Genomic DNA, 26,885 nt, shown 5'->3' with positions numbered 1-26,885 from the left:
CGTAACTCTAAAGAATGGCACAAGGTGTGATAAGCTCAGGCTGACAGCCTAAGGAGACTGCAGAAGTAACTTCCAGTGACTTGTTTCCAGATAAAACATGTATCAAGACCCAGATGCCCAAAGACTCAGAACCAGGGATTCCCAGAACTTTGACACACACACTTGCTTACTGAGTTAAAATACGGGAGGTACGTTTTACCCTTGCAGCCCAAAGGAGTAAGAAGATGAGAGCAACTCACTTTTGAGCAGGGTTGGGGAATCTATGACCCTCCAGAAGTTGCAGAATTACACCTCCCATCATCCATGATTGTTGGCTGTGCTGGCTGGGTTTGATAGGAGCTGGAGTCCACCAGCAATGTCTGGAGGGCTACAGGTTCCTGTATGCATTTGACAGCTGTAAACATAATCAGTCAATGAAATCGCCTAAAATTGCAGTTGACTCCTCAACATGGATAATAATAATAATAATGGTAGTGCTGCAAGATTAGGCATGCAGTTGTTCCTTTGGGTCTGGTATGAAAAAGAACATCTTAACAGTGGTCTTTCCCCCCTCTAATTTTGAACAGTAGTTTTCATCAAATGCAGCATCTTAAAGAAGGGGCACTTGCTGAGTGTTAGGTGATGTGGAAATGCCTTTAAACATAGTTGCTTGGATGGTTGATGGTTAGTTGCAGTTGGAGATGCCTGAGCAAAATGTTAAAACAGCAAGACATTACAGAGCAGCAGGTGTTAATGGTTCTAGCCTAGGGATGGTATGTTCTAGGTATGGCATGGTATAGCAGGTGTAACCTACATGTGACCAAAACCAATGTTCTTTTTAGCTACACTGTGTCTTACCTGTGGATGGGTTGATTGCTTTGTGCCTTTCTGCTCCTTCCCTTTTCCTCCCTGTGTTTGATACTTGACTAAATGGACCAGAGTACACAGCTTCCCATGCAAAAGAAGAGCTGGGCTATTTTGTTAAATATTCCCTTTTACGCTGGTAATGAGTGTTGCCTCGCAAGCCAATGAAAGTTCCAGCTTTGTACAAACCGGGGGGTGGGGGAGTTGGCAGTGGGAAGCCACTTCCTCTTCACGAGGTGCCCCCCAAATAGTTTTGGCTGGAACTGGTTCTCTGCCTATAAAGAAAAAGACTTTAAAGGACCTCGGCTGATCAGAGTACTAAAGGTCCCTGGGCATGCACCATAGAGCAAATTGGTGCTGCGCCTGGAAGCTCTCTCCTGTTTTTTTGGACGGGGAGCTGTGTGGGTCTGCTGTGAACACAGAGCTTAGAGGAGTGGGGGAAGAAGACGCACGTCCTCCTGAACTTTACCCCCAGCTTGAAAGTTTTTTTTTTTTTTAGAAGTAAGTTGTAAGAAAAGAGAGACTTGAGAAGTAGGCACCTAGCAAATAATAATAATAATAAAAAAGAGCCGACAGCCCGCACTCAGAGCTGAGATGTCAGATGGAGCAGGCGACGAGGAGAAGCAACCAAATGGATGTGGAGAGAAGGGAAGGGAGAGGAACCGCACCTCCCTGATCATCCTGCAGTCCGTTAACCGCAGTATTTTCACCTCTGCAGTCTCCCCCGCCGCCGAACGCATCCGCTTCATTTTGGGCGAAGACGATGACAGCCCCGCGCCACCCCAGCTCTTCACGGAACTGGACGAGCTCCTGGCTGTGGATGGGCAGGAGATGGAATGGAAGGAGACCGCAAGGTGAGTTGGCATTGCTTTGTCTTTTCTGGGGGAAGCGGACAGCCCCTTGAGGAAGAAGTTGTGGCAAGCCATGTGTTAATTTTGGGGAGCACCTTCTTCTGGAAGTTTGGGGGGTTCCACAAGTATCATTAGGACTGTAGCTCAGTGGTGGGACCTAAACTGGATAGCTCTTAATCTCAGGGTTATGGGTTTGATCCCCACATTGGGACTCTGTCCCTTCCACCTTTCTGATTCTATGATCCAAGGTTCAGTTGGCAGCATCTCCAGGTATGACTGGGAGAGAGACCCCTGCCTGAGTCCTGGAGGACCTCTGCTAGCCAGTGTAGGCAATGCGTGGACCAATGGTCCAACTCAGTATAAGTCAGCTTCCTCTGTCCCTTTCCTCCTAATTATTCTCTGGTGGTTCTGGAATGCTTTTCCAATAAAAAGGAACCAGAGGAATTTCCCAAGCATTTGCTGGTGAATAGAGCTACTATGTTATCCTTAATTATGGGGAAGGGTCGTAGCTCAGTGGCAGAGTGTTTGCCCTGCAAACAAAAGGTCGCAGGTTCAATCCCTGGCATCTCCAGGTGGGGTTAGGATGGACCTCTGCCCAAAATCCTGAATTGTCACCCCCAGTCAGTGTATGTAAGCCTGAGCTAGATAGACCCAATGGTCTAAAGCAGCTTCCTAACGTTCCTATCCTTTATTCAGAAGATTAGCACACAAACAACACATACACAGTGATCTTTGCACGACACTTGTCAGAAAGGTGATTGAGTTAGAACATCATTAATTCATATTAAAACCACCTGTACTTAAAAACACATTTCAAATATAGTTCCTCTATCTATCTATCATCTATCTATCATCTATCTATCATCTATCTCTCTCTCTCTCTCTCTCTCTCTCTCTCTCTCTCTCTCTCATCTAGCTAGCTAGCTATCTGTCTATCATCTATCTATCTATTATCTATCTATCTATATCTATCTATCTATCTATCTATCATCTATCTATCTATCTATCATCTTTCTATCTATCTATCTATCATCTATCTTTCTTTCTTTCTTTCTTTCTTTCTTTCTTTCTTTCTTTCTGTCTGTCTGTCTATCTATCTTTCTTTCTTTCTATCTATCTTTCTTTCTATCTATCATCTATCTATCTATCTATCTATCTATCTATCTATCTATCATCTATCTATCTATCTATCTATCTATCTATCTATCTATCATCTATCTATCTATCTATCTATCTATCTATCTATCTATCTATCATCTATCATCTATCTATCTATCTATCTATCTATCTATCTATCTATCTATCTATCTATCATCTATCTATCTATCTATCTATCTATCATCTATCATCTATCATCTATCTATCTATCTAGTGTAGTGGTTATTATATAGCCAGGAACTCTCACCTCAACCATTAACTTGCAAGATTGTTTTCAGGCAAGGTGCTATTTCTCAGCCTCAGTTTCCCCTGTGCAGTATGGGGACAGTAGCACCATCCTGCCTCACAGAGTTGTTTTTAGGGTTAGTGAGGTAGCTGAAGTGATATAAAATGAAGTGCTGCTGCTGTTGTTATTATATCCCTTGGCTTGAATCATTTCCAACTGAAATCGTTTTAAAGTAACAGAATAAAGCACCCAAAATGCTATCATTCAAACATTTCGATGTTTTCATTTTGGAATTAGCATGAATTAAACCCTTTGAGGTTGGGTTTTAATTTGCATGCACACAGTGCTTTGTTTCTTATTAGACTCATAAAAAAACATTTTTGGTCACTTACGAGCAATGCATGCAGATGAATTGTGCTGGAGTGATGACACAATTCAACAATAATTAATCAAGTCACCATCGTGTAATCAACTTAGCCGTAATTCCAATGGAGCTTGCTTGAGCGAGACTCTGCTGTGACATTACAATAACTGACCCCTTTCCCCAAATCTAGACTTCTGTTTTTCTCTTCGAGTGCTGAGTCATTGTTTTCCAGGGCCCTCCACCTCTCCCCCTACACTTTTAAATATTAGCTCTTCGGTTTTCTCTTGTTATCAGAGCCCTGCTAATCTTTCCCCCCACCGTCTGCCTTAAGAGCTTCTTACTGTGTTTGGATATATTAATCCCTACCTGTGAATATCACCTTGTTCTCCCTAACTCTGGGATTCCTACTTCTCAAGGGAAGCTCCATGCATGAGGATTACTGAGTGGGACACTGGTCTTACACACCAATCCTAACCCGAAATCTAACCCTCTGACAACAAACGCATGCCATGGGGCTGTCGCAAAATGTGTGTGCCTTTTTCTACACCAGTATACACTTTTCTAGGAAAACTGATTCAGACAGGTTTCCCACATGAGTGCACACTGGAAGATTAATGTATGTGGCCATACTTTCCATGCAGGGAAATGTTGATGTTGCGTGATGTGATCATAAAACGAGGAGCTCATACTTTTGCTTCTGTTAGGTTTAGAGCAGGCATAGGCAAACTCGGCCCTCCAGATGTTTTGGGACTACTACTCCCATCATCCCTGACCACTGGTCCTGTTAGCTAGGGATGATGGGAGTTGTAGTCCCAAAACATCTGGAGGGCCGAGTTTGGCTATGCCTGGTTTAGAGGCACTTTGCTCTGAAGAAGAAGAAGAAGAGTTTGGATTTGATATCCTGTTTTATCACTACCCTAAGGAGTCTCAAAGTGGCTAACAATCTCCTTTCCCTTCCTCTCCCACAACAAACACTCTGTGAGGTGAGTGGGGCTGAGAGACTTCACAGAAGTGTGACTAGCCCAAGATCATCCAGCAGCTGCATGTGGAGGAGCTGAGACGCGAACCCGGTTCCCCAGATTACGGGACTACCGCTCTTAACCACTACACCACACTGGCTCCCTCTGGGTTGCTTTGCATTAGATAATCTGCCCCCCCCCAAAAAAAAATTGCACTTGTCCTATACATCTCTAGCTTTCCCAAAAGACTAGCCAGTTTTGCACGTTGCATAAAAATGGCCTTTTTAATGTGTTTGTTGTAGGGGAGTTATTGGTTGGTTTTTATTTTTATTGTGTATTTTGTATTCTCATTTTGTGTTTTTCTGTTATGAACTGCCCTGGGATCTTTGGATGAAGGGCACTATGCAAATTTAAATAACAACAGCAATGAGGTTAATAAAAAATGAAAGAGAAAACTTATAAATTCCTCACAGCTGATTCAGAGGTGAAAGAGGAGAGACCCTTAGATCAATTAAATCACTGTGTTTATTATCAAAAACTTCATATAGATGCTGTTTTTCGGTAAATAATCTTTTAAAATAAAATTTAAAGAGAAAATACCAGTATTGAAACACCTTTTTAAAAAAACATATATAAAAGGGCAGCTTTTGAAAAAGACAACAAAATATTGTTAAGTACAGAAAAAGCAACGGGTACTCATAAAAGGCATGTTGTATACAGTTCCTTTAAAGAAGAATGAAGCATCATACATTGGATTCACATATTGGAATCCAATTAAAAAATTAGTCCTGTCTTGTTTATCTACCTGTTTTAGGGAGAACACTTCCTTTTAATCCTAATCTAGCCATCTAACAACAAACATAATCATACCCATTGCAGTGGTACCTCAGGTTACAGGCGCTTCACGTTACAGACTCCGCTAACCCAGAAATAGTACCTCAGGTTAAGAACTTTACCTCAGGATGAAAACAGAAATTGTGCGGTGGCAGTGGGAGGCCCCATTAGCTAAAATGGTACCTCAGGTTAAGAGCAGTTTCAGGTTAAGAGCGGGTTAAGAAAGGACCTTCAGAACCAATTAAGTTCTTAACCCGAGGTACTACTGTATTACGCAAAACAAACAGAATTAGGAATTCTTAATATACTACAACTTTTAAAACGATACTGAAACTAATTATATGGTGTGAGCTGAACTGTTGTGGATTTGAAACAAGCTACATGAGATGTAATTTGGAAACAACAAAGTTTGCCAGACTAAAGATTTTGTGAACAAGAGTTAGGGTGGCCAAAGACTAACCATGGCACGCCTGATAGTTTCCACTCGAGAATGATTTCCAAATGTTTCTGTACAGCTGCTGAAAAAGTTTCAGTAGCCAGAGGAGTAAAAAGCTTTTGGCTTATGATGAAATAAACATCTGGTATTCTTACCACAATCCACTGCCATAAAATGTACTGATGGTCACCAACTTGGATGGCTTTAGAATAGGATTAGACAAATTTATGGAATATGGAGGCTCCGAGTGGCTGCTATCTTACACCTCCAGCAATGCAATCACCATCTCTCTAAATAACAGGTGCTGGGGCTCAAGAGCAGGAGAGGGCGATTGCCATTATGTCCTCCTTTCAGGCTTCCACAGGAATCTGGTTGGCAATTTTGAGAATGGGATGCTGAACTAGGTGACCTCTAGCTCTAGCAGGGCTCTAGCCGTTGCTACGATATGCAGAGAAATTGTATTTTACCTCCGTAAAGGGGTGAGCACTATATTTCTGTGTGACAGAAGTACAGTGGTACCTCTAGTTACTTAATTCGTTCCGGAGGTCCTTTCTTAACCTGAAAGTGTTCTTAACCTGAGGTACCACTTTAGCTTATGGGGCCTCTCGTTGCTGCTGCGCCGTCGTCATGCGATTTCTGTTCTCATCCTGAAGCAAAGTTCTTAACCCGAGGTACAGTGGTACCTCGGGTTACAGACGCTTCAGGTTACATAAGCTTCAGGTTACAGACTCCGCTAACCCAGAAATAGTACCTTGGGTTAAGAACTTTGCTTCAGGATGAGAACAGAAATCGTGCGGCGGCAGCGGGAGGCCCCATTAGTTAAGTGGTACCTCAGGTTAAGAACAGTTTCAGGTTAAGAACGGACCTCCAGAACAAATTAAGTTCTTAACCCGAGGTACCACTGTACTATTTCTGGGTTAGTGGAGTCTGTAACCTGAAGTGCCTGTAACCCGAAGTACCACTGTACAGAAAAGGTGCTAGGTGTGAACCTGTGTCAGCGACACACCTGCAATTTTTACAGAAATGTTTGGATCAGAGATTTATGTTTTTAAAATCAACTGTCATGGTCTGCCCCTGTTTCTGAGACCAAGATTGGGCTTTAAATTAATTCTACAGGCATCTTCCAAGTAAAATACATTTTTCTCCACCATCTGTGGCACAAGGCAGGTTTTGAGCCCTGTATTGTCTGCCTTGAAGCCCATAAAATTCCCCCAGGGAACTGGTTTATGCACTGTAAACCAAACTTTGGTTTGGTGAGACTGTGTGAACATGCAGGTTCTCAGAGAGATTCCTCTCCAGTCCTTTTTGCTACACTGCACCATGGTTTGACTTAACACACTGATCTTGTGGTTAAGGCCTCTCCAGAATAACTGTGAGTTTGTTCTGCTAAGTTTTGTTCTTGTCTACAGCTCATGGTCATTAAACTATGATCGTAACCACGACTTCAGGTTTGGACAACATGCTAAATTAAATGAAAAATAAGATTGCCAACAAAAAGGACCGAAATGAACGTTTCCTTATTTTTCTGCTGTGAAAAATGATTGACTAGGAAAATTTGTCCGGACAAACCGTGGTGGGGTGGGGGGTGGGGAAGCAAAGTCTTGTCTTTATCTTCTTTTAGCTGTAGATTAGGACAAAGGGCAAATGCCGTCTGGTGTAGAAACATTTTTCCACACCTAAGGGCTGTTTCATAAGCACAGGCAAGGGTTGTAAACTCCTGACCTGTAGGGTAGCTTCTTTAGCTTTTAATAGCTGTGTGTGGGAGAGAGGCGCAGCAGGTGCATAATTAAATCTCCACTACCGTAATGATGGCAGGTTGAGCAGCTGCTGGATTTCGCATTAAATCAACACTGTTTTGAAGAGAGATCATGCAGGAACTGGAAAGAGCGGGTTGCACGGGGCTCCCTTGAGACATTGCGTCAAACCACAATTAAATAAACTTTACTATGTCTTGAAGATCTGAATAGACAAACCACGATTTGCAGTTGGCTGGCAAACCATAATAAAAAAAATTCTGTTTATTATTTATCAGGCCTTATTTTATTTTCCCTCCATAATATACTGGTAGTCAAATCACCAAAAAAATACAAAACAAAAATCCCATACAGTGGTACCTCAGGTTACATACGCTTCAGGTTACAGACTCCGCTAACCCAGAAATAGTACCTCTGGTTAAGAACTTTGCTTCAGGATGGGAACAGAAATCGTGCTCTGGTGGCGCGGCAGCAGCAGGAGGCCCCATTAGCTAAAGTGGTGCTTCAGGTTAAGAACAGTTTCAGGTTAAGAACAGACCTCCGGAACGAATTAAGTACTTAACCTGAGGTACGACTGTAAATGACATAGCTAACATGAATTCCTTCATACTTAAAAAAAAATAGTTTCTTTAAATTATTGATCTAAATTATGGAAAAACTATACTGTGCATTCAAAAATATTGTGTTACTTTTACAATAATCAACAAAAATAACAAAATTTCCTCCCTTTGAAGCCATAGTTGCTGGTTTATGCTCACAGTGGTTTTGTGTGTTGTCTAAATTCATGTCTTGGTTACTGCCATTGCTCTAATTCTGGGGGCTGTTACGGATTGGAGTGCTGAACGGATGGGAAAGGGAAGCAGACAAACAACTAAATCTTGGCTTGACACATACATTTGGAAGCTCAAACCATCAGCTGCTTTCTCAAAGTATGCTTACTTGCAAACCTTGGTTTGGTGTGATGTCTCAGTTGGGGCAATGACCTGGTTTGCATGAACGGTAAGCCCAAATCATGGCTTATCAGGACTGTGGAAAAAGTGACCCCTGCTGTAGAGGATCTCACAGCTGCTTTGATTCCAGCCTATTGTGGTGTAGTGGTTAAGAGTGGTGGACCCGTAATCTGGTGAACTGGGTTCGCGTCTCCGCTCCTCCACATGCAGCTGCTGGGTGACCTTGGGCTAGTCACACTTCTTTGAAGTCTCTCAGCCCCACTCACCTCACAGAGTGTTTGTTGTGGGGGAGGAAGGGAAAGGAGAATGTTAGCCACTTTGAGACTCCTTCGGGTAGTGATAAAACTACTACTACTACTACTGCAATGAACTTAGCCAACTTAACCAAACTGGGACTTGTGGTTTAAGCTCTCAGTAACCATGAGATGTCAAGATCTGCTAGGGCCAAAGTTGCAAGCTGAGATCCTAGATGACTGTAGTTGATTTAAAATAGTGGTTCCCAAAGTAGGCAGTGGAATTAGGTTGGGGGGAACTAAGGGGCTAGGGGGCGGTGGTGGTGGGGTGGCTGGAGATGTAAACAGACTTTGAAAAGCTGGTATCACTGGATCATTTCATCAATTCTTATTGTTTTGAATTTTATTGTGTTATCATCTTCCTTAGTGTGTCATGCAAACTGCTATTCTGAATAATTCTTTTTATAAGGGTAGGGGGCATTGAGGATGGAGTGGGTGGTGGCCCAAAAATCTTTGGGGACCACTGATTTAAACGATAAACATCTCTGGTATAAAGATGAAATTGAACTGAGTGGTTTCTTTTTTGAATGAATAAAGACCACTGTTCATTCGAGACCGAAGAAGCAGTCACGAAAAGCACAGCTGGAATCGGAAAAGATGCTCCCCGGAATCCATTTGGGCTCTACAGTTGCAGAGATATTTGTGGCTCATGCGTAGCAAATAATAAACAGCAGGAGGCATAGAGACATGTTTCCAGTGGATACTCTGCCTTTCTGAAACTGCCTTTCCCTATATCATAGAATTGGAAGGAACCCTGAGGCCCATCTAGTCCATCCCCCTGCAATGCTTATGTTTTGTGTGCAAATCCAACTGTATTTCCGCAGGGGTTGGTTTATAACCAATATGCAAAACCAACTTTAATCCAGTGGGAAGATGAGAGATAGTATTGTGCTGATGGATGGTTTTTCTGTTTCTTTGCTTTGGAGCTGACTGCTGCTCCTAACACATACCCAGTTGTTTGTTTTAATTAAATGCTAATTTATATCATTTTAAATTGATGTTATGCATATTTTATTTGGTATTTTAAAGGCCATCAGGCCAAAATCGGTATATAAATAAGCCATAACATGTAAAAAGAGGAGGGAAAGAACTTTGCAATACTTTTGAGACTAATGGATTTGTTGTGGCACGACTTTCTTAATGAAATATCTGATGATGTAGATGCTTGTTCTTGAAAGCTCACATAGCAGCGCTTCTTTGTAAGTTCATCCTTACAAAGTCTCTCTCAACTCTCTCTCTCTCTCTCTCTCTCTCTCTCTCTCTCTCTCTCTCTTGCAGGTGGATAAAGTTTGAGGAGAAAGTGGAACAGGGTGGAGAGAGGTGGAGCAAACCACATGTTGCCACGTTGTCCCTTCACAGCTTGTTTGAGTTGAGGACGTGTATAGAGAAAGGGTCGATCATGTTGGATCTGGAGGCCTCATCGCTCCCTCAGGTAGTAGGTAGGTGCTTTCAAACGCAGTACTGTGGACTGTTCTACATCAAAAGAACCAACCTGGTCCGTTGAATGGGATGTTGGATCTGGGCATGTGTTTATTTTACACTGCTTTTCAGCAAAACAGCAACAGCGACCAAGATTCCTGGGGTGGGTTACAAATCAATAAAAACAATATGGCCTCTACTGTCAGACTTACAATCTAAAAAGACAGAACACAAAAGGAAAATGGATTTTGAGGAAGGAGGAAACAAGCAAACTTGGGTACCAGTTCTTTTAGGTGCAAGTTAATTGCCTACCGGGATGGAAACAGTTCAAGGAGAGGATGACCCAAAAGTTGCCAGGGTCTCAGCTGTCTTGATAGTGTGCCTGTTCATCTCGTTCAGTATCTTGGATAGTCTACAAGATAGGAGTGGGGGATCTGTAGTCCCCTAGATGTTGTGGGACTCCTAACTCCCACTTTGTTCAAATATATAAAGGGATGTCACATAGAGGAGGGAGAAAGGTTGTTTTCTGCTGCTCCAGAGAAGCGGACATGGAGCAATGGATCCAAACTACAAGAAAGAAGATTCCACCTAAACATTAGGAAGAACTTCCTGACAGTAAGAGCTGTTCGACAGTGGAATTTGCTGCCAAGGAGTGTGGTGGAGTCTCCTACTTTGGAGGTCTTTAAGCAGAGGCTTGACAACCATATGACAGGAGTGCTCTGATGGTGTTTCCTGCTTGGCAGGGGGTTGGACTCGATGGCCCTTGTGGTCTCTTCCAACTCTATGATTCTATGTATACCTCTTGGTAGTTTCTTTGCTGTTGTTGTTTAAGGATTAAAACACATCAGTGTAGAGCAGCGGTTCTCAACCTGTGGGTCCCCAGATGTTGTTGGACTACAACTCCCATCATCCCTGAGCTCCAGCCTTGCTAGCTGGGGGTGATGGGCGTTGTAGTTCAACAACATCTGGGGACCCACATGTTGAGAAAGGTTGGTGTAGAGGGTTGGGCAATATATCAATACATTGTCCAAAACTGGTTTGAAGTCCATATCATGATACCAGTTTCATAATTTTTGACCTGGCAATATATCGCACATCATGATGTGTATGTGTGTATGTGAGTGATGCAACCCCCCCCCCCAAAGCCAGCCAGTGCTTCTATAAAGTGCCACCCTTATTTCAGACATCGTGATATACCAGTATATCGCAGTGTTTCGCTGGTGGTATATCGTGATGTTGAAAACCAGATACTGCCCAGCCCTTTGCATATGTGAACTTACACATACCAGCCTACTCTGAAACCATTTTTATTTTTGTTTACATTGATTTACTCCTTTTCTTCTCTCCCTGCCTCCCCCTCTCCCCAAATCCTCGTGTTTGCAGAGATGGTTGTTGACAACCAGATCGAGACAGGCCTGTTGAAGCAAGAAATGAAGGACAAGGTCACTTACACCCTGCTCAGGAAGCATCGCCACCAGACCAAAAAATCCAACCTGCGCTCCTTGGCCGACATCGGGAAGACTGTCTCCAGTGCAAGTAGGATGTTTACCAACCCAGATAATGGTAATGCAGAAGCCAGTGGGCTTTGGCCTTCCCGTAGAGACCCACCGAAACCCTGCTCCCAACTAACTCCATCACCATCTCATGGCAACGCATCTAACCCCACAAGTAGAGTAGCAGACCATACTGACGGATGTATCAGTTATGGGCTCTGAAGGCTTCTTAATGCTGTGGCGCATCGCTCTAACCATATCTCCGTGGGCTAACTGAGAAGAGACATGGGCGCGCTTCGTTTTTGTTAGTCTGCTTTAGTCAGTCACTTCAGTAAAGCACATGGCGTGGCACATGCACAAAACGCACAGCACAAACAACAGTGTGTCCTCCGGAATAGAATCGGGCTGCATCCACACAGCAGCTCATCCCGTTTCCCTGACATTTAATTTATCTCATTATATTGGAACGTTAATGTGGTGTAAAATCAACTTCCAGAAATGGAACACAAGCTTGGCACTCATTTCCATGTTATTGGCTTCCTGGGGAAAAAAATCTGTTTGCAAACAATGTGGAATTGAGTGCTAACCTTGCACTATGTCCCACTATATTCCCGGGAGTGGCTTTTATGTCATGTGAAAGCTGAAATAGAAGGTGGAAATTAGCAGTTAGGGAAACGTCAGGAAAATGGGAATGAACTGCCACATGAATGCAGCCTATGACACATTGAGCTATCTAGAATGTGTTAGACTGTAATGGCGGGTGAAAATTGTCCTGAAGTCATTTTGAGTGTTGGTGTGCAAAATAGCAGATGGGCTGTGTAATAGTCCTCTGTGAGCAGGGGTGACTCACCCATAGTCCTCTGGATATTGTAGGACTCCAGCGCCCATCATCCCCACCTGCATGGTCCATGATCAGGGATGATGGGGGTTGTAGTCCAGCAATATCCAGAGGACAGGTCCCACCCCAACCCCCCAGCTCCAGAGGCTTTTGTTAGAATTCTGGGAAACAAGTGCATTAACTAGAAAGAGAGGGATCCTCTCTAGTCCTCAAGGATAAAAGTTCAACAGTTCAATAGTGTTGAGTTGAGAAACTTCAGAAACGCAAAAAAAGGTGAACAGAGCAATCATCAGCTATATTACTACAGGGGTACCTTGGTTCTCAAACACGATGTGTTCCGGAAGCCCGTTTGGCTTCCAAAACATTCAAAAACCGAGACACTGCTTCCCATTGGTTGCAAGAGCTTCTTGCACTCAGTGGAAGTCGCGTCGCATGTTCGGGTTCTGAAAAACATTCGAAAACGGAAGCATTTACTTCCAGGTTTTCAGCGTTCGAGAACCGAGACATACGACAATGGAAGTGTATGGGAACCTAGTTAACACTGTTTTCTGAAATCTCATGATTGAGTGGTGTTGTCTATTGTGGGGATCAGCATTGTTTAAGGCCGTGCGTCCCTGCTGGGATGAGAGGGGACTTTTCTTGCTTCTCAACATGCGAGGGAAAAATAATCTGATTGAAGAAAAGAGGGAGAGAACCACTAAGGCCAAGAATCATGGATTCTCATATGATCTCAACAAAACCTGCAACATGTGAATATTCATTCCCCCCCCTCCACACTTTATTATTCCAAGAAGCGCTCCTTTTTGGAATGCAGGTGGTAAGTTGCATCTTTTAAATAAAAAGTACTTGGCTCAAGGCTGTGATAAGCAAGATGTTTTATCTGTTGGGGAAATTCCTCTTGGTAAGTATACAAAGCAGCCTTCTTCAGCCTGGTTCCTCCATCCAGATGATTTGGACAATATTTCCTACCAGCACAGATGTACCAGCTGAGCCAGATGATGGGAATTGTACTCCAAAACATCTGGAAGGCAGCAGGTTAAGGAAGGCGGATTTAGAGAGAGTGGAGACAGGTATGTGTGATGCACTCTGCAGAAGCCAGAGCCAGTTGTTGTGAACCTTCTTAAATTCTAACACTGCAAGTGGCTCAAGAGCTCTCCATGCAAAGAACAGAAAATAATGAATTGCATGTAAAAATAATAATGAGCATGCTGGGGAGAAATCTTCCAAAACAGTCTGCTCTTATATTCTACTTTTCTACGAGGAAATTACAATGCATGGGATTATTGAGTATTTTACGATTGAACTCCCCATCTGCAGACTTTAGTGGGGTAGACCTAACATGGCCGCATAATACGATTGCTGCGAATGTGCAGACTGGCTGTTGGACTTCAGTTGACCTGGCTTGTTGAACCATAGCATGATCTGAGACTTTTTAAGATGCAGACTTCGGAAGGCAAGGTGGCTTTTAAGTCTGTGCCCTACCATTCATTTTCTAGTGGATATTAAGTGCCTTAGGGCACAATCCTGTGACACCTTCCTGGAGAGTAGGCACCCATTGAGCCCAGTAGGGCTTATTTATGAGCTGCTGAAGAGAGAGAGGTTTCTCCCTAGCAAAGAAATGCAGCAAGCTCATTCAGGAGGGAGAGAGCTCTCAGCCCTTCCACTCATTTTTGCGGACTCATTTAGAAGTCTGTTCTTGCAGAGTCGATGCAAGGATCACAAGATTATGCATGTGAAAGGTTTGGAACACTCTGAAGTGCTTTGCAGCAATGTGTTACCAAGAGCTTGCGTACAGGTGTGGAGCATACACCTGCTTTGCACATGAAGGGAAGGCACACAGAAAAAACCCCTGCACTTAAACCTGTGGCCTTCCACAGTAGACTGAGCAACAAGGAATTACATACCCCAACAGATGACACAAGGGTGAAGCAAAGGTTGGGCTCAAACCTAAAATCATTTGCATGTTACCAAGTATCCAATAAGAATAATTTAAAGTAGTAAATCAGAGAAAAACAAATAATCGTGTAATTGGTAAAATGGATAGTCAACCTTCCATGAGTACATCACCTCTCAATCTTGTTCAACAACCTAGTACAAAACTTTTGAATTCTTTATACAGTATACTGTTTATTAAATTCCTGGCCCATCATGAGTGCTTGGTTTTATTCATTCATTTTTATTCATGTGTACATCTCCATTAATGTGCATGATCAATAAACATAGATCAATAAAATGAATAAATGAAACACTCATGTAAAACACAACATTTGATCAAAATTTTCCATTGAAAGCCAGCCCTCCAAAGGGAACAACTTGCAATCCTCACTCCCCAGTGTAGATAACCCTGATTTGCATGATGACTTGCTCATGTTTTTTTGGGGGGGAATTCCATGTGGATCATTCCATATATGTTGATTTAGAATATTCTATAAATTTGTTGGCATGCAGTGATTTGTAGTAAATCTGTTGCTAAAGCTATGCTGTTTAAATCTGCATCCAATAATTGATTCTGACTGTAAATCCTATGTCCAAGGAAGTGGGGCTTTCATTGAATTATGTGGCTAGCACTGTGTACTTTTTGTCTCTAGAGGTGGTTTCACCTATCTCGTGTTTGGCTACTCTGTCCAATGATAAGTGCTTTTCTAATTTTTTTCTTATTAATGTAAATTAGTAGCATCTTTAGCAAGGGTTGTGTTCATAGAGTCCTACATTCAACTGTTTCAGAAGCCAACTTGCTGCAGTGCTATCCAGAGCAGCCCTAATAGGGAAAGATGGGAAATTAAATAACTGATGGTTTATCTAAAGTGAGACAAATCATGAGCCTGGGTCCAGACAACATGTTAAGCTTAGCTCCACCATGGTGGCAGCAGGACTGGGAGAGGAATGCAGTGTTCATAGTTTCCTCTCTTAGTGCAGTTACGCTAAGCTATAGTTTGGCTTAGTGTGACGTGTGAATTATGTCATTGGCAGATTCATGTGGAGGAATGCATTCTCTAAGTTGTTCCCACTTCACTGATGGGAAGCTGAGGTCTCGGAGAAAGTTGCTTGCCGCAGCGAGTCCATAGCAGAAGCTGGATTCCGCATTCCACACATCCCAAACCCCATCTCTTTGTCCTTTAGACCCCATAGACTCTAGAATATTTTATTTGTTAAGAAAGTATTTCAGTGCAAATGTTTGAGAACTGGCTCCATCTCCAAATGCTGCTCTTTGTCAATCCTTGTGTTTGGTTCCAGGCTGCTTTTCATATACTGCATATTTCTGCATGCTCCATATTTCCCGCAGATCTTTTCCTTCGTGCTTTTGTTTGCTATAGTGCAAACAATAAACTCGGTGCTGTAAACAGATGAACAAGATGGGAGGGGAGCGAGGGATTTGACGTAGCAGGTGATTTGGTGAGGGAGAAGATTTAAAGAACTGCTTGAATGAGCATTTAGATTTTGGTTTAAGGATATTTTTACTCAAGTGGGACTTTCATTGGGCTGGTTATCACCATGGTTTAGCGTTACATGCACAAGCTAGAATAAACCTAGGGTTGCCATACGCCTGGAATTTCCCAGACATATCCAGAATGCTGCTGTCTCTTACAGTGTCTGGGTGGAAATCGGTAAAATGTCTGGGAAAACCCAGACGTTTGGCAGCCCGTTTTGGCTCAAAAATGGCATTTTTCTCTGCGATTCTGAGCAACAAACTTTTCACTGTTTGAAATATGGCAACAAGCTCCTCTTGTGTGGAATGACCAGTAGGAGAATCTTCTGATGCTTAGAAGAATGTTGGCTGCTTGTTCTGTATGAACCAGAGACTGAGGTTTAAAACAAACTCTAGTCCTTTTCTGAACAAACGGACTACAATACCTGTGTTTTGCTGATTCCAACAACCCTTCAGTTTCTTATTTTGTATGTAACAACAACCCAGGATTAGTGAAACCAAATTCTGGCTGCAGAGGAGGAAGAGAGGGGAGTTCAGAAGCTCAAGACTTTGCTCAGGCTGGTTCTAGCTTGTGCACAACAGTGCAGCTAAACCATGGTTTAGTGTTACATGTGAACCGGCTCATTGAATTACGTGGGCATGCTCAGTAGCACTGGTAGAACAGCTGCTAGCAAGGAGAGGCTGAGATAATTCAGAAAAGGCTTGCTGAGACTCTGGTGGGCCTTGAACCAAGAATCTGAGGGTCTGGGAACAGAACTAGTAAGTTACTATGGACTCAGGCATCATAGTCCTTTGGGACATGACTGGCCCTATGGGTCTTCTGTATTGGCCATGGCAGTGTTTCTCAAACCTGGATCTCCAGCTGTTGTTGGGTGACAACTCCCATCATCCCTGGCTGGCAGGATCAATGGTAAGGGATGATGGGAGTTATAGTTCAACAACACCTGGAGACTCAAGTTTGAGAAACACTGGGCTATGGTATGGCAGGTGAACAGAGCAGGGCTTTGGGTTGGTGTAGTTCAGTCAGAAGCCAACAGCTTGAGCTATTGACCTAAGGGCTTTCCTCCCAAATACTGATTCAAAGAGAAATGCCTTAAAAGTTGAGCTAGTAGCCATGCTAGAAATTATTTTTGATCTCACTGCTACCCTTTAGGATAAAACAATAGTTTGGAAACATATAATTTATCATTTATTCATCACAATTACTTATTCAAACTGAAAGTTGTTAAAAATGCATTGAGGCAGCAGTTGACAATAAGGCGTGTTGTTGGACAGAACAATGGGGTTTTATTCCTTTAAGTGTCATTCAGGTTATTCTAAGTAGCTGAATAATGCATCAGCAGAGTTTAGAAATAATGAGAGTAGAAAGAGGAACAGAAGGGGAAGGGTGTGCGAAAGAAGAGACATTTCTCCAGGTGATGCAGATCATTGGCACGTTATTTGAAGTGTTACAAAATGGAATACATTCTCCCCCCCCCCATTGTTGTGCATGTTGGCTGTGAGTAACAGCCAAAGAAACCACTTTCTTTCTAAATTCTTCAGATGTTTTCTGGGTACCGTTGTCAGGATGCGGGTTACAATCCAGTGACAGCAAAAGGTTTGGCCACCTGTTATGACCTTTGGTTGCAGAATTTGCTGTGGTTATTTACAAAGCGTTAAGCCACAGAAGCATTCGACAACCTCTTCTTTGCTTCATTGGACGTAGGTGTTCAGAAGGAATCCCATTCACAGAATACTAGAGTTGGAGGTACCCCAAGGGTCATCTACTCCAACCCTCTGCAATGCAAGAATCTCAGCTAAAGCATCCATGACAGATGGCTGGTCATCCAACCTCTGCTTAGAAACCTCCAAGGAAGGAGAGTCCACAACCCCCTAAGGGAGCCCATTCCACTGTCAAACATCTCTTACGGTCAGGAGGTTCCTCCTGATGTTTAGTCGGAATCTCCTTTCTTGTAACTTGAATCCATCGGTGGCAAAATAGGACATTGCAGCCCATGTAATACATTCATCATTGGGCAAACTAGGAGTATTTACACTTGGACAGCAAAACTTACATAGACATTCACTTCCGATGTCATGGAAAAACACTATTTCTCCCACGAACGACGTATTTCAGCTTCAAGTGAGTGATCTTGCTTAATGTCCTTACATCTCTACATAGATCAACAAACAGATGCTGCCATAAGTGAGCATTTAACCTGAAGTGCTCAGGTATCAACTCACATCAACCCCAGCCAACATGTGTCTGTTTGATTGCTAGGATAAAATACAGTGCTGTCACTCAGAGGTAATATTTTTCAGCCTAGGGCTCATTCCCAGAGGTTAGCTTCCAGATCTTCATTAGTGAGGGGGCGGGAATATTTGTATGAATGAGCCACCCAATTGAACTAGTTTCCTGGACTGAATCTGAGTAAGTTGTGGCGATTATGTGTTTGCACCTTGCCATTTCCTCTTTCTCCTTTTATTTTGAATATTTAATATCTGTATATACAGACGTCCTTCACGTTTGAGGGTTGCAAAAGGGCAAATATTACAAAACACCGAAAATGCACTCAGTGCCACGTTTTCTACAAGTGCACGGCAAAACCTGGTGTTGGAACGGTCTCTAATTGACCTGCGGATGTACGTAGCTCTCTGTGTTGTGTTAACACGAGTGTCTGAATGCTTTTCTGTCTTAACTCTCTTGCTTCTGCAGTTGCTTTGGCCTTTCTCTTTCTCCTCTGCCTTAACTCTGCTGTCTTCCTCCTCCTCCTCCTCTTCCTCCTTGCTGCTGCTCTCGAATGCGTGCTCTTCCTCCTGCTTGCGACTCTAAAGCCCGCAGCCCGCTTGAGAGCTCTGTGCCCTGCCTAGCAACCCGCACGTTGGATGATGAAATCCGGGTGCAGCGCAGCCCCAGCGTGGGATGGCTAAGTAAGTGGATGGCGGGAAGGGAGTTGCACTTTCCAGGGAAACGGTGTGCATGAAGGGGGTGTGGTTGTGTGTCAGGGGATCAATCTGGAGATGACGACGACATGCAAAAATGGTGGGCTTCCAAGGAATTAAAGCTCCAAAATACATCTTTGCCTGTGGAAAACTGACCCTATCCTTGAACCAGAAACTCTATGAGCTAAGATGCTCCTGCTACTGCAGACTTCAAGGAAAGGGGAATGCAACAACATGCCTTGTGACTGGCAGGCAGACTAAGTACCCCAAAACCATCCTTCTAGTTTAGTTTGGTCAACAGAGCCATACCACATGGTTGCTACAAGCCAGTCTTAAGTCCACTGCTCTCTAAACTCGCTGACCTCAAGGACCCAGAACTAGATGTTCAGGTAGAACTGCCCTTGGCTGTAGCCTGGCCCCAAACCATCTGTTTGACGTCGTATCTAGGTCGGTTCAGTGCAGGACAGCTGCAAAGTTGGGGTGTAGGACCTGATTTCCATGATGCTACTGAATTGAACTCACCAGGCCTCCTTGTGTACATGACCTGATAATTTCCTTGCAGTGGTGGTGAAGGTTTATCACATATGGAGAGTTACAATTCAACTTCCCTCACTAATGCAGTGATTAAGGATGTTGCCTAGTGACTTGTTAATTCTATCAAGTCGTGCCTGAATAGAGGTTTGGACCATATCTCAACCCAACATGGAAGCACTACATGCACAAGCTCTGTAATTGATTTTACCCTCTTATTTATTTTGCATGTACTTTATGTGACTCAGAGGCAAAAACAAGCTGAAGATGAAGGGAACCTCCATGGGATTATTATGTGCCCTCAGCCAAATCAGGATGTTTTTGTTTTACCCTCATGTTGATCCTAAATCTGTAGCTCAGTCAACATGCTGCTTCTTGCATCATTTTCAGTTAGTAGAGTGAGCAAATCTTTCACCCCTTCTTTCTGTCAACTTTTGGTTTAGATACATAAAAGTTCAAAGTTTTCTGATCAAGGCCTCTGAAAACATAACCTTTTGCATGTTAGTGAAGTCTCCTATTGAGTTAAGTGGGGAGAATCAAGAATTTCTCCAAATGAAATTGTTGAGGATAAAAGAGACTGCCATATATACATGTATTCTGCCATTGCTTGGTGTTGGTACTTGCTTTAGCAGATAGCAGCCGTCTTATATTGAGCTTTCAACCACCCTTCATGTAATTGGCAAACTGCCTTGCTCGGGTATTGCTGTGGCCCGAGTCTCTGTGTGTCCCTTAGCAAACAGTGTTTTAACAGACCTTGGTCTTGTTCTTGCAGGCAGCCCAGCCATGACGCACAGAAACCTGACTTCCTCTAGTTTGAACGACATCTCTGACAAACCTGACAAAGAGCAGGTAAGCCTGGAATTCCTGATCATCATTTCCTTGCAAAGATGTACCGGGAAAGAATGTGATGCTCAGGAGGAGATGAGCACTTTAAGATGAAGGGGAAACGTGAGCAGTTGCAATTTTTAAAGCACTGGCTGTTTTAAGAGGCTATCGTCTTATTGCCAGTGTTGAGTTGGAGGCTCCTGACTTGGTGGTTTATCACTTTGCCCAAGAGATCCTGCAGAATTCTTTCAGCTTTTCAATAGGCCAAAGCAAGCCTGCCTGCCCTTTTTCTGTTGGAGAATGAAGCTCTTAATTTCTAGAGTTTTTCCTCTATCTTTCACATAAGGAGGTCAAATGCAAGTGGTGTTGCAGTTCTAAATTCATTCCCCACAGCTGCCCTTCCCTCATACTCTTGCTCTCATTCAAACTTCTTAATTATCAATCGCTTTAGAAAAATTCATCCCTGTGGGCTAAAGCCTCAGCGCCTAGGGCTTGCCGATCGAAAGGTCGACGGTTCGAATCCCCGCGGCGGGGTGCGCTCCCGCTGCTCGGTCCCAGCGCCTGCCAACCTAGCAGTTCGAAAGCACCCCCGGGGGCAAGTAGATAAATAGGTACCGCTTACCAGCGGGAAGGTAAACGGCGTTCCGTGTGCGGCTCTGGCTCGCCAGAGCAGCGTTGTCACGCTGGCCACGTGACCCGGAAGTGTCTCCGGACAGCGCTGGCCCCCGGCCAATAGATGTGAGATGGGCGCACAAACCCCAGAGTCTGGCAAGACTGGCCCGTTCGGGCAGGGGTACCTTTACCTTTACCTAACTAAGACAGTGAGCAACAGCAAAGCTTAGGTGAAGATAAACAAGGTTTACCAAATGATGGAAAAGTTCGATTGGCCTGTTTTGTTTATGTGTGCGTAATCAGTTGTAGGTTTTTGTTGTATGTTACAGCAGCATTTGACAACTTGGAGCCCTCCACCCCAGAGCTCTGAGGAATCCTATCCCAAGTTCAACACCAATTCCTCCCATCCATCCCAACACACACACACACACACACACACACACACACACACACACTTAGCAAGATCCTAGTGAGCTGAAGTACTGCAAAATGGTTTTGTTAATCTCATAATTTGACAAAGAAATCATTTTGATGGGGTGGGTGGATGAGGGTGTCGATTTGATCGTGCTGATCCTTCAAATTCTGTCTCACACCAGACAGATTCAGGTGATATGTGTGTGCTTATATATATAGAGAGAGAGGGAGAGAGAGAGAGAGAAAGAGAAAGAGAAAGAGAAAGAGAAAGAGAAAGAGAAAGAGAGAGAAGTCAATCTAAGTGCAGCAAGGGAATAATACATTATTTAGTGGCATCTTGAGGTAGATGAAAAGACCTTTGTCTTTCCCATGACAACTGACTGGCTTGCATTCATTAGTTTGCTGTGCTTCCTACAAGTTTGACAATCCTCAAGGCTTTGTTTTGAAATGCCATTCTGTTCAGAAAATAAATACTGAAAAATCGGAGAGCTGTATCACTCTCTTGTTTTGTTTTGCTTTTTTGTCCACCGGAGGCTAGAGGGTGGGGCAGTATGTGCTGATATACTGAAGTTTCCTTATTGTTTTTATTTGCCTTATTATTATCCTTATGCCCATGATGACCTTATTTACATCCTTCCTCAAACAGAGAAAGCGATAAAACTGAGGAAAGACACTCATCTGACCTACCCTAATAGGCTATGTTTCATTGTAGGAAGTTATGGCTATTTATGACAGTCAGCCAAAGAGAACAGACACTGAGGTCACCATTCACTTCACGTTAAATCATTTAAATCCCATCGACTGCGGAGAGGAGGGGATTAGGTCCACGGAGCACTTGTCTATATAGTGGCAGTTAAATATACTCTGTGCTTACTTCCCAGCTCATCTAGAAACCCTGTTCTGCTCAATCCATCATTGCTCTTTCAACTGCACAGAATATTTTAAGTTGTGCAATGGAGCTCTCCACTTCTCTTCTCTGCAGCCCCCTGCCCTCCACGCCCTCAAATTTTTCTCCGTAGGTTTGTGGGACCATCCAGAAAAGACTCAGGGTGCATGATGGGAGAGGACAGGATGGGGAAAGACCTGTTACATGAGCAGAACTATACTTGTATGACATTAGGTATCGCCCCATAAATTTGGTCATCTAGTAAGTGGTCTTGCTTGGTGCCCTCACACATGTACACAGAGAGTAAAAATAAATAATTTCAAATTGCCTACTTTGTCTCTAAGCAGATGATTCCATGTTCCAAAAGTTTTGTGTATTCCGTGTCAGCTGAACTTAGGTTCTACAAAAGTTCTGTTTCACTGCAGGCCGGCATGATTTCTGGCAGCCAGTTAGAATGCATCTTTATTCAGGAACTGTATCAGTTAAACAATGGGATAACGGATTTATATTACTGGTTTTAGACAAGCGTTTGTCTCACTGATTTTTAACTTCCCGTTACTGAATCAATCTACCCTGACCATGTTTTCTGTTTATGGGTTCAGCCACTTTGCTCATGTCCAGAAAATAGTGTTTCCATTTCTTTTAGTGACCCTGGGATTTCTAGTGTGAACAACCTGCAAGTGTGTGCTATCAGAATAGTGGACTCAGTTATGCAATGTCATAAATGAGAATGTTATAGTCAGCAGTGTGGTAAGACAGTAACCAGGACTCAGGTTAATCTGTGTTCCAGTAGGGAAGTTGCTGGGGATGCATTTTTGTTGCCTTGGGCAGTCCAGTTGCCTAACGTTGTGTCTGTTGGTGCTACAACAGTGCTGGATACAAGCCAGTGAGGGCAATAGCCACGGAATACAGTTTGTGTGTGTGTGTTTGTGTGTATACATGCATGTGGGTCCACACGCTGGAGAAGACTCATGTGGTAGGACCCCTGCTTTTTAAAAATGTCCCTCATCTGGTTTTGTTTGAAAACAGGAGCAGACTCTAGTATCTCCCAACATAAAAGACCCCAAATTTATTTCTTAACTCCCTCCTATTTGGGGATTAGGTGAATGCTCCGCAGGAAACTGGGTTCCAAGTGCTTTCACCCTCCCTTAATGGTGTCGCTGTTCCCAGAACCCTGCAGAAATCTTTCAGTTCTCTGTGCTTTGTTTAAATGTCCTTGGCAAGCCCTTATGGACGATGAATCTCAAGGACCTTTCTCTCCCCCCCCCCCAATCTCTCCTCCTCCCCATACCAGCTTGCATTTTAAATGCATGCAAGTTAAATAAACTTTGGGTTAAGCAGCATTGGGGGCTGTGCTTGCTACTCAGCTCCATGCAGTTCCATATAGAAACCGCAGGAGAATATGCACGGATGTTTACAAATGCGCTCAGAGCACGTTGAAGGGAAGTGGGTTCCCCTGCCTTTGGGGAAAAGTGCATGCTTAAGATGCATAATGTGTTCAGATGAGTGTAGCCAGCTGGACCATTGATTTGATGATTTACACAAAAAACCCTTGTCCCCAGTGTTTGCAGCACTTCCCTGACTCCTGTGTTTCCATATCAACAGTAAAGTCTCTCTCTCCCTCTCCCTCCATTCCTCTGCTGCTGGCCAAAGCTAATTCTAAAGTTTAAAAGAAGTTGGCCTGGATGGAGGGGGGATGTACCCCATGCTTGGTTCTGCTAGAGATGTTTCCAGGACTTCCTGCTTCTCGGAGCTCTGTTCATTGATGGATTGTGTAAGGGCCAGTTGCAGCCTCTCTTTTCTTTCTTCTGTCTGTGCTGGCGATTGTTTAACCTTCCCCGTTGCTGGGGCTATCCTAATTACCGTATCTGATTGCCACGGTGACCTGGATTCACCCTAGACCAGCCTTGCCCCACCTCGGCGGAGGGCACCAAGTTGAGGAAGGCAGACCCAGAGAGGACTCTGGTGTAGGAGGGAGAGCGCAACTTTTTGCTTTGACACCTGTTTGAAGGGAAGCCAGTTTACAGGTCGCCAGCTAAATTTCAGAAGATATGCTGTCAGATCTCTGAACTAAGAGTGTCAGGTGTAAAAGGGACAGTAGAGAAAGCAGAGGGAAATAAAGAGGGAACGGAACGCAGGGTGCAGCTGTGAAATTTCCATAGAGCTGCCTATGAATTATAGCTTGGACATTCCAAATTCTTCACATTCCTCAGTGCCTGCATCAAATTCCTAGGAAGCCAGGTGGTTAGATATCTGGGATTTCCACTCCACCCCTAGCTCTTCTGATACACTGGATATTTCAGAGCAGAGCTGAGTAATGCCTTTGGCGCCAAGCCATAACAATGGTGAGTTCATGATAGGAGAGATACAGGGCCTTGGTTTCTCTTCTGTTCAGATCTAGGCCTGGTTGTACCGGTATACTATATGGTAGGCTGCTGTGTTTTCTGCATGCGCTGCTCATAGCGTGACTTGGAAGCTCTGCATGCCTCTTTCCTCAGCAGCCCCATGACCTCAGGAGCTCTTCCTGAGCCACCTAACCTGCCTCAAGGCTCCCCCTGTCCTCATACTTGACATAAAAGATAATAAAGAGCAGGCAGCTACTTGATCTTGTTGTTAGGTTGCTTTTTTTAACCAACTTATTTGAATTTTACAGTCTGCTGCGTCTAGAAGACTGTAGCTTAAAAGTAGAAAGCAAGTTTAAAGTCTTACTAAAGCAGCACTAAAGCAGGGACGCGGGTGGCGCTGTGGGTTAAACCACAGAGCCTAGGACTTGCCGATCAGAAGGTTGACGGTTCAGATCCCTGCGACGGGGTGAGCTCCCATCCCTTGGTCCCAGCTTTTGCCAACTTAGCAGTTCGAAAGCACGTCAAAGTACAAGTAGATAAATAGGTACTGCTCCAGCAGGAAGGTAAACGGCATTTCCGTGCACTGCTCTGGTTGGCCAGAAGCGGCTTAGTCATGCTGGCCACATGACCCGGAAGCTGTACGCCGGCTCCCTCGGCCAATAAAGCAAGATGAGCGCCGCAACCCCAGAGTCGGCTATGAGTGGACCTAATGGTCAGGGGTCCCCTTTACCTTTACCCTTAAAGCAGCACAGACGTAGCAACAGATCCCACTCCTCTCAAACAGGCACAGTAACTCCTTAACACCCAAATGAAATAAAAGTGAGGGCCAGAGATCTACAGAAAATGTCCCGTTTTCTGGTCTGAGAAGGAGCCAAGTGCCTCGAGTAATGCCCACTCACTTTGTGGCCATTTAAGATTGGGAGTCTCCAGGTGCTTCCACACTGAATGCATCTGCCAGTCATCAAAAGCAGCAGCTCCTCTAGGCATGGGGGAATTCGCAGCAGAGTGAGGTTACAATGCTATGTTTGTATTGCTAGATGTTACTGGAATGGAGAGGAGGAGGGATATAGAAAGCTGCCTGTTGCCAAGTCGCACTATTAGCCATCTAGCCCAGTGTTGTCTACACTGACTTGCAGAAACTCTCCAGTACGCCAGGCAGAGAAAAGTCTCAAATCACATCTGTCATGGACGCTTCAGCTAAGTTTCCTGCCTTGCCGGGGGTTGGACTAGATCATGCTCCCTTCCAATTCTACAATTCTGTGGTTCTACACCCCCTTCTAACTGAGCATGTTAACTTACAATGTCAGGGGCCAGGAGAATCTATGCATACCATGTGCTTTATTGCTAAGCAATGGGTCATCTCCCCCAAAAAAGGAAGAGTGGGGAAGGCTCCATTAATCATTCCTGTTGGTTCATGCTAAGTGAGTAGGTCTACCACTGGAGCTAATTCCCCTCCACAGAGAGTCACAAGGCTTTTGTGTCAGCAGCTAGCACCCATCTTCCCCCAAATCTGCAAACGCACCATTGGGAACAGTATTTTTTTGTGTGTGTGTAATGCAGGGGTCAGCAACCTTTTTCATCAGGGGGCCGGTCCACTGTCCCTCAGACCTTGGGGGGGGGGCACAACTATAGTTGGGGGGGAATGAATGAATTCCTATGCCCCACAAATAACCCAGAGACGCATTTTTAATGCACACATGAGCCAGTGTGGTGTAAGTGGTTAAGAGCGATAGACTCGTAATCTGGGGAACTGGGTTCGCGTCTCCGCTCCTCCACATGCAGCTGCTGGGTGACCTGGGCTAGTCACACTCCTCTGAAGTCTCTCAGCCCCACTCACCCCACAGAGTGTTTGTTGTGGGGGAGGAAGGGAAAGGAGAATGTTAGCCGCTTTGAGACTCCTTCGGGTAGTGATAAAGCGGGATATCAAATCCAAACTCCTCCTCCTCCTCCTCCACATTCTACTCATGTAAAAACACGTTGATTCCCGGACCGTCCGTGGGCTAGATTTAGAAGGCGATTGGGCTGGATCCGGGCCCCGGGCCTTAGTTTGCCTACCCATGGTGTAATGTATTGGATTATCTGTGGAAGGGTAACTCTGGATTAGAAGGGGCAGTGAGAAATGGAATTGGCATTCTGATGCCAGCGATGCCGTGTGGATGCTGCAAAGAACTTGGATGCGCGAGGGAGCACCTTCGCAGAGTAAACATTCACTCTTAGCTTTCAGTTCAAGCCCGCTATAGGCTCAGTTTAGGCTTTTAAGTCCAGTTTAAGGGGGAAAGCTCTTCGTATGTTCTTATCAGACAAACAGCTGTTTCCTTTGCCCTGGGCACTCTGAGAATTGTAGCTCTGAGAGGCGAGCGTAGCAGTCTCTAACAGAGAATCCTCACAAAATAAAATTCCCAGGATTTTTTTTGGGTAGAAACTATAAAAGTTAATCTGAATGATATTGTTGTATTGTAGTAATATACACTTTTAGCTGGGATAGATTGGAGGGAAATGCTTTTG

General features: G+C 44.0%; 1 protein-coding gene and 1 long non-coding RNA gene across 10 annotated transcripts in view; one reads left to right on the top strand and one right to left on the bottom strand.

Annotated features, from left to right (window-relative positions):
- LOC309540160 overlaps nucleotides 1–983 on the bottom strand; it is a 57,428-nt gene extending 56,445 nt beyond the window's left edge. For all 3 annotated transcript variants that reach the window (XR_014223083.1, XR_014223084.1, XR_014223085.1), the window contains exons 1-2: nucleotides 838–983; nucleotides 240–394 (exon numbers count right to left, since the gene is read on the bottom strand). This is a non-coding gene — a long non-coding RNA (uncharacterized lncRNA). The remainder of the gene's footprint in view (nucleotides 1–239; nucleotides 395–837) is intronic.
- The window catches only part of SLC4A4 (solute carrier family 4 member 4), a 188,823-nt gene that overhangs the window by 103,608 nt on the left and 58,330 nt on the right, over nucleotides 1–26,885 (top strand). For 3 of the 7 annotated variants that reach the window (XM_082236334.1, XM_082236331.1, XM_082236332.1), the window contains 5 exons: nucleotides 1,562–1,697; nucleotides 9,947–10,107; nucleotides 11,471–11,623; nucleotides 18,660–18,755; nucleotides 20,071–20,147. In XM_082236334.1, the coding sequence (XP_082092460.1) occupies nucleotides 1,562–1,697; nucleotides 9,947–10,107; nucleotides 11,471–11,623; nucleotides 18,660–18,755; nucleotides 20,071–20,147 (623 nt within the window). Of the gene's footprint in view, nucleotides 1–1,561; nucleotides 1,698–9,946; nucleotides 10,108–11,470; nucleotides 11,651–18,659; nucleotides 18,756–20,070; nucleotides 20,148–26,885 lie in introns of all 7 variants that reach the window. The other 4 variants (XM_082236336.1, XM_082236335.1, XM_082236333.1 and 1 more) reach the window with 2 other exon arrangements.

Source organism: Podarcis vaucheri (assembly GCF_965113315.1).
Source record: "Podarcis vaucheri genome assembly, chromosome: 9".
Taxonomy (NCBI): domain Eukaryota; kingdom Metazoa; phylum Chordata; class Lepidosauria; order Squamata; family Lacertidae; genus Podarcis; species Podarcis vaucheri.
Note: the sequence above shows the minus strand (reverse complement) of the source record. Positions and strands in the feature narration are given on the sequence as shown.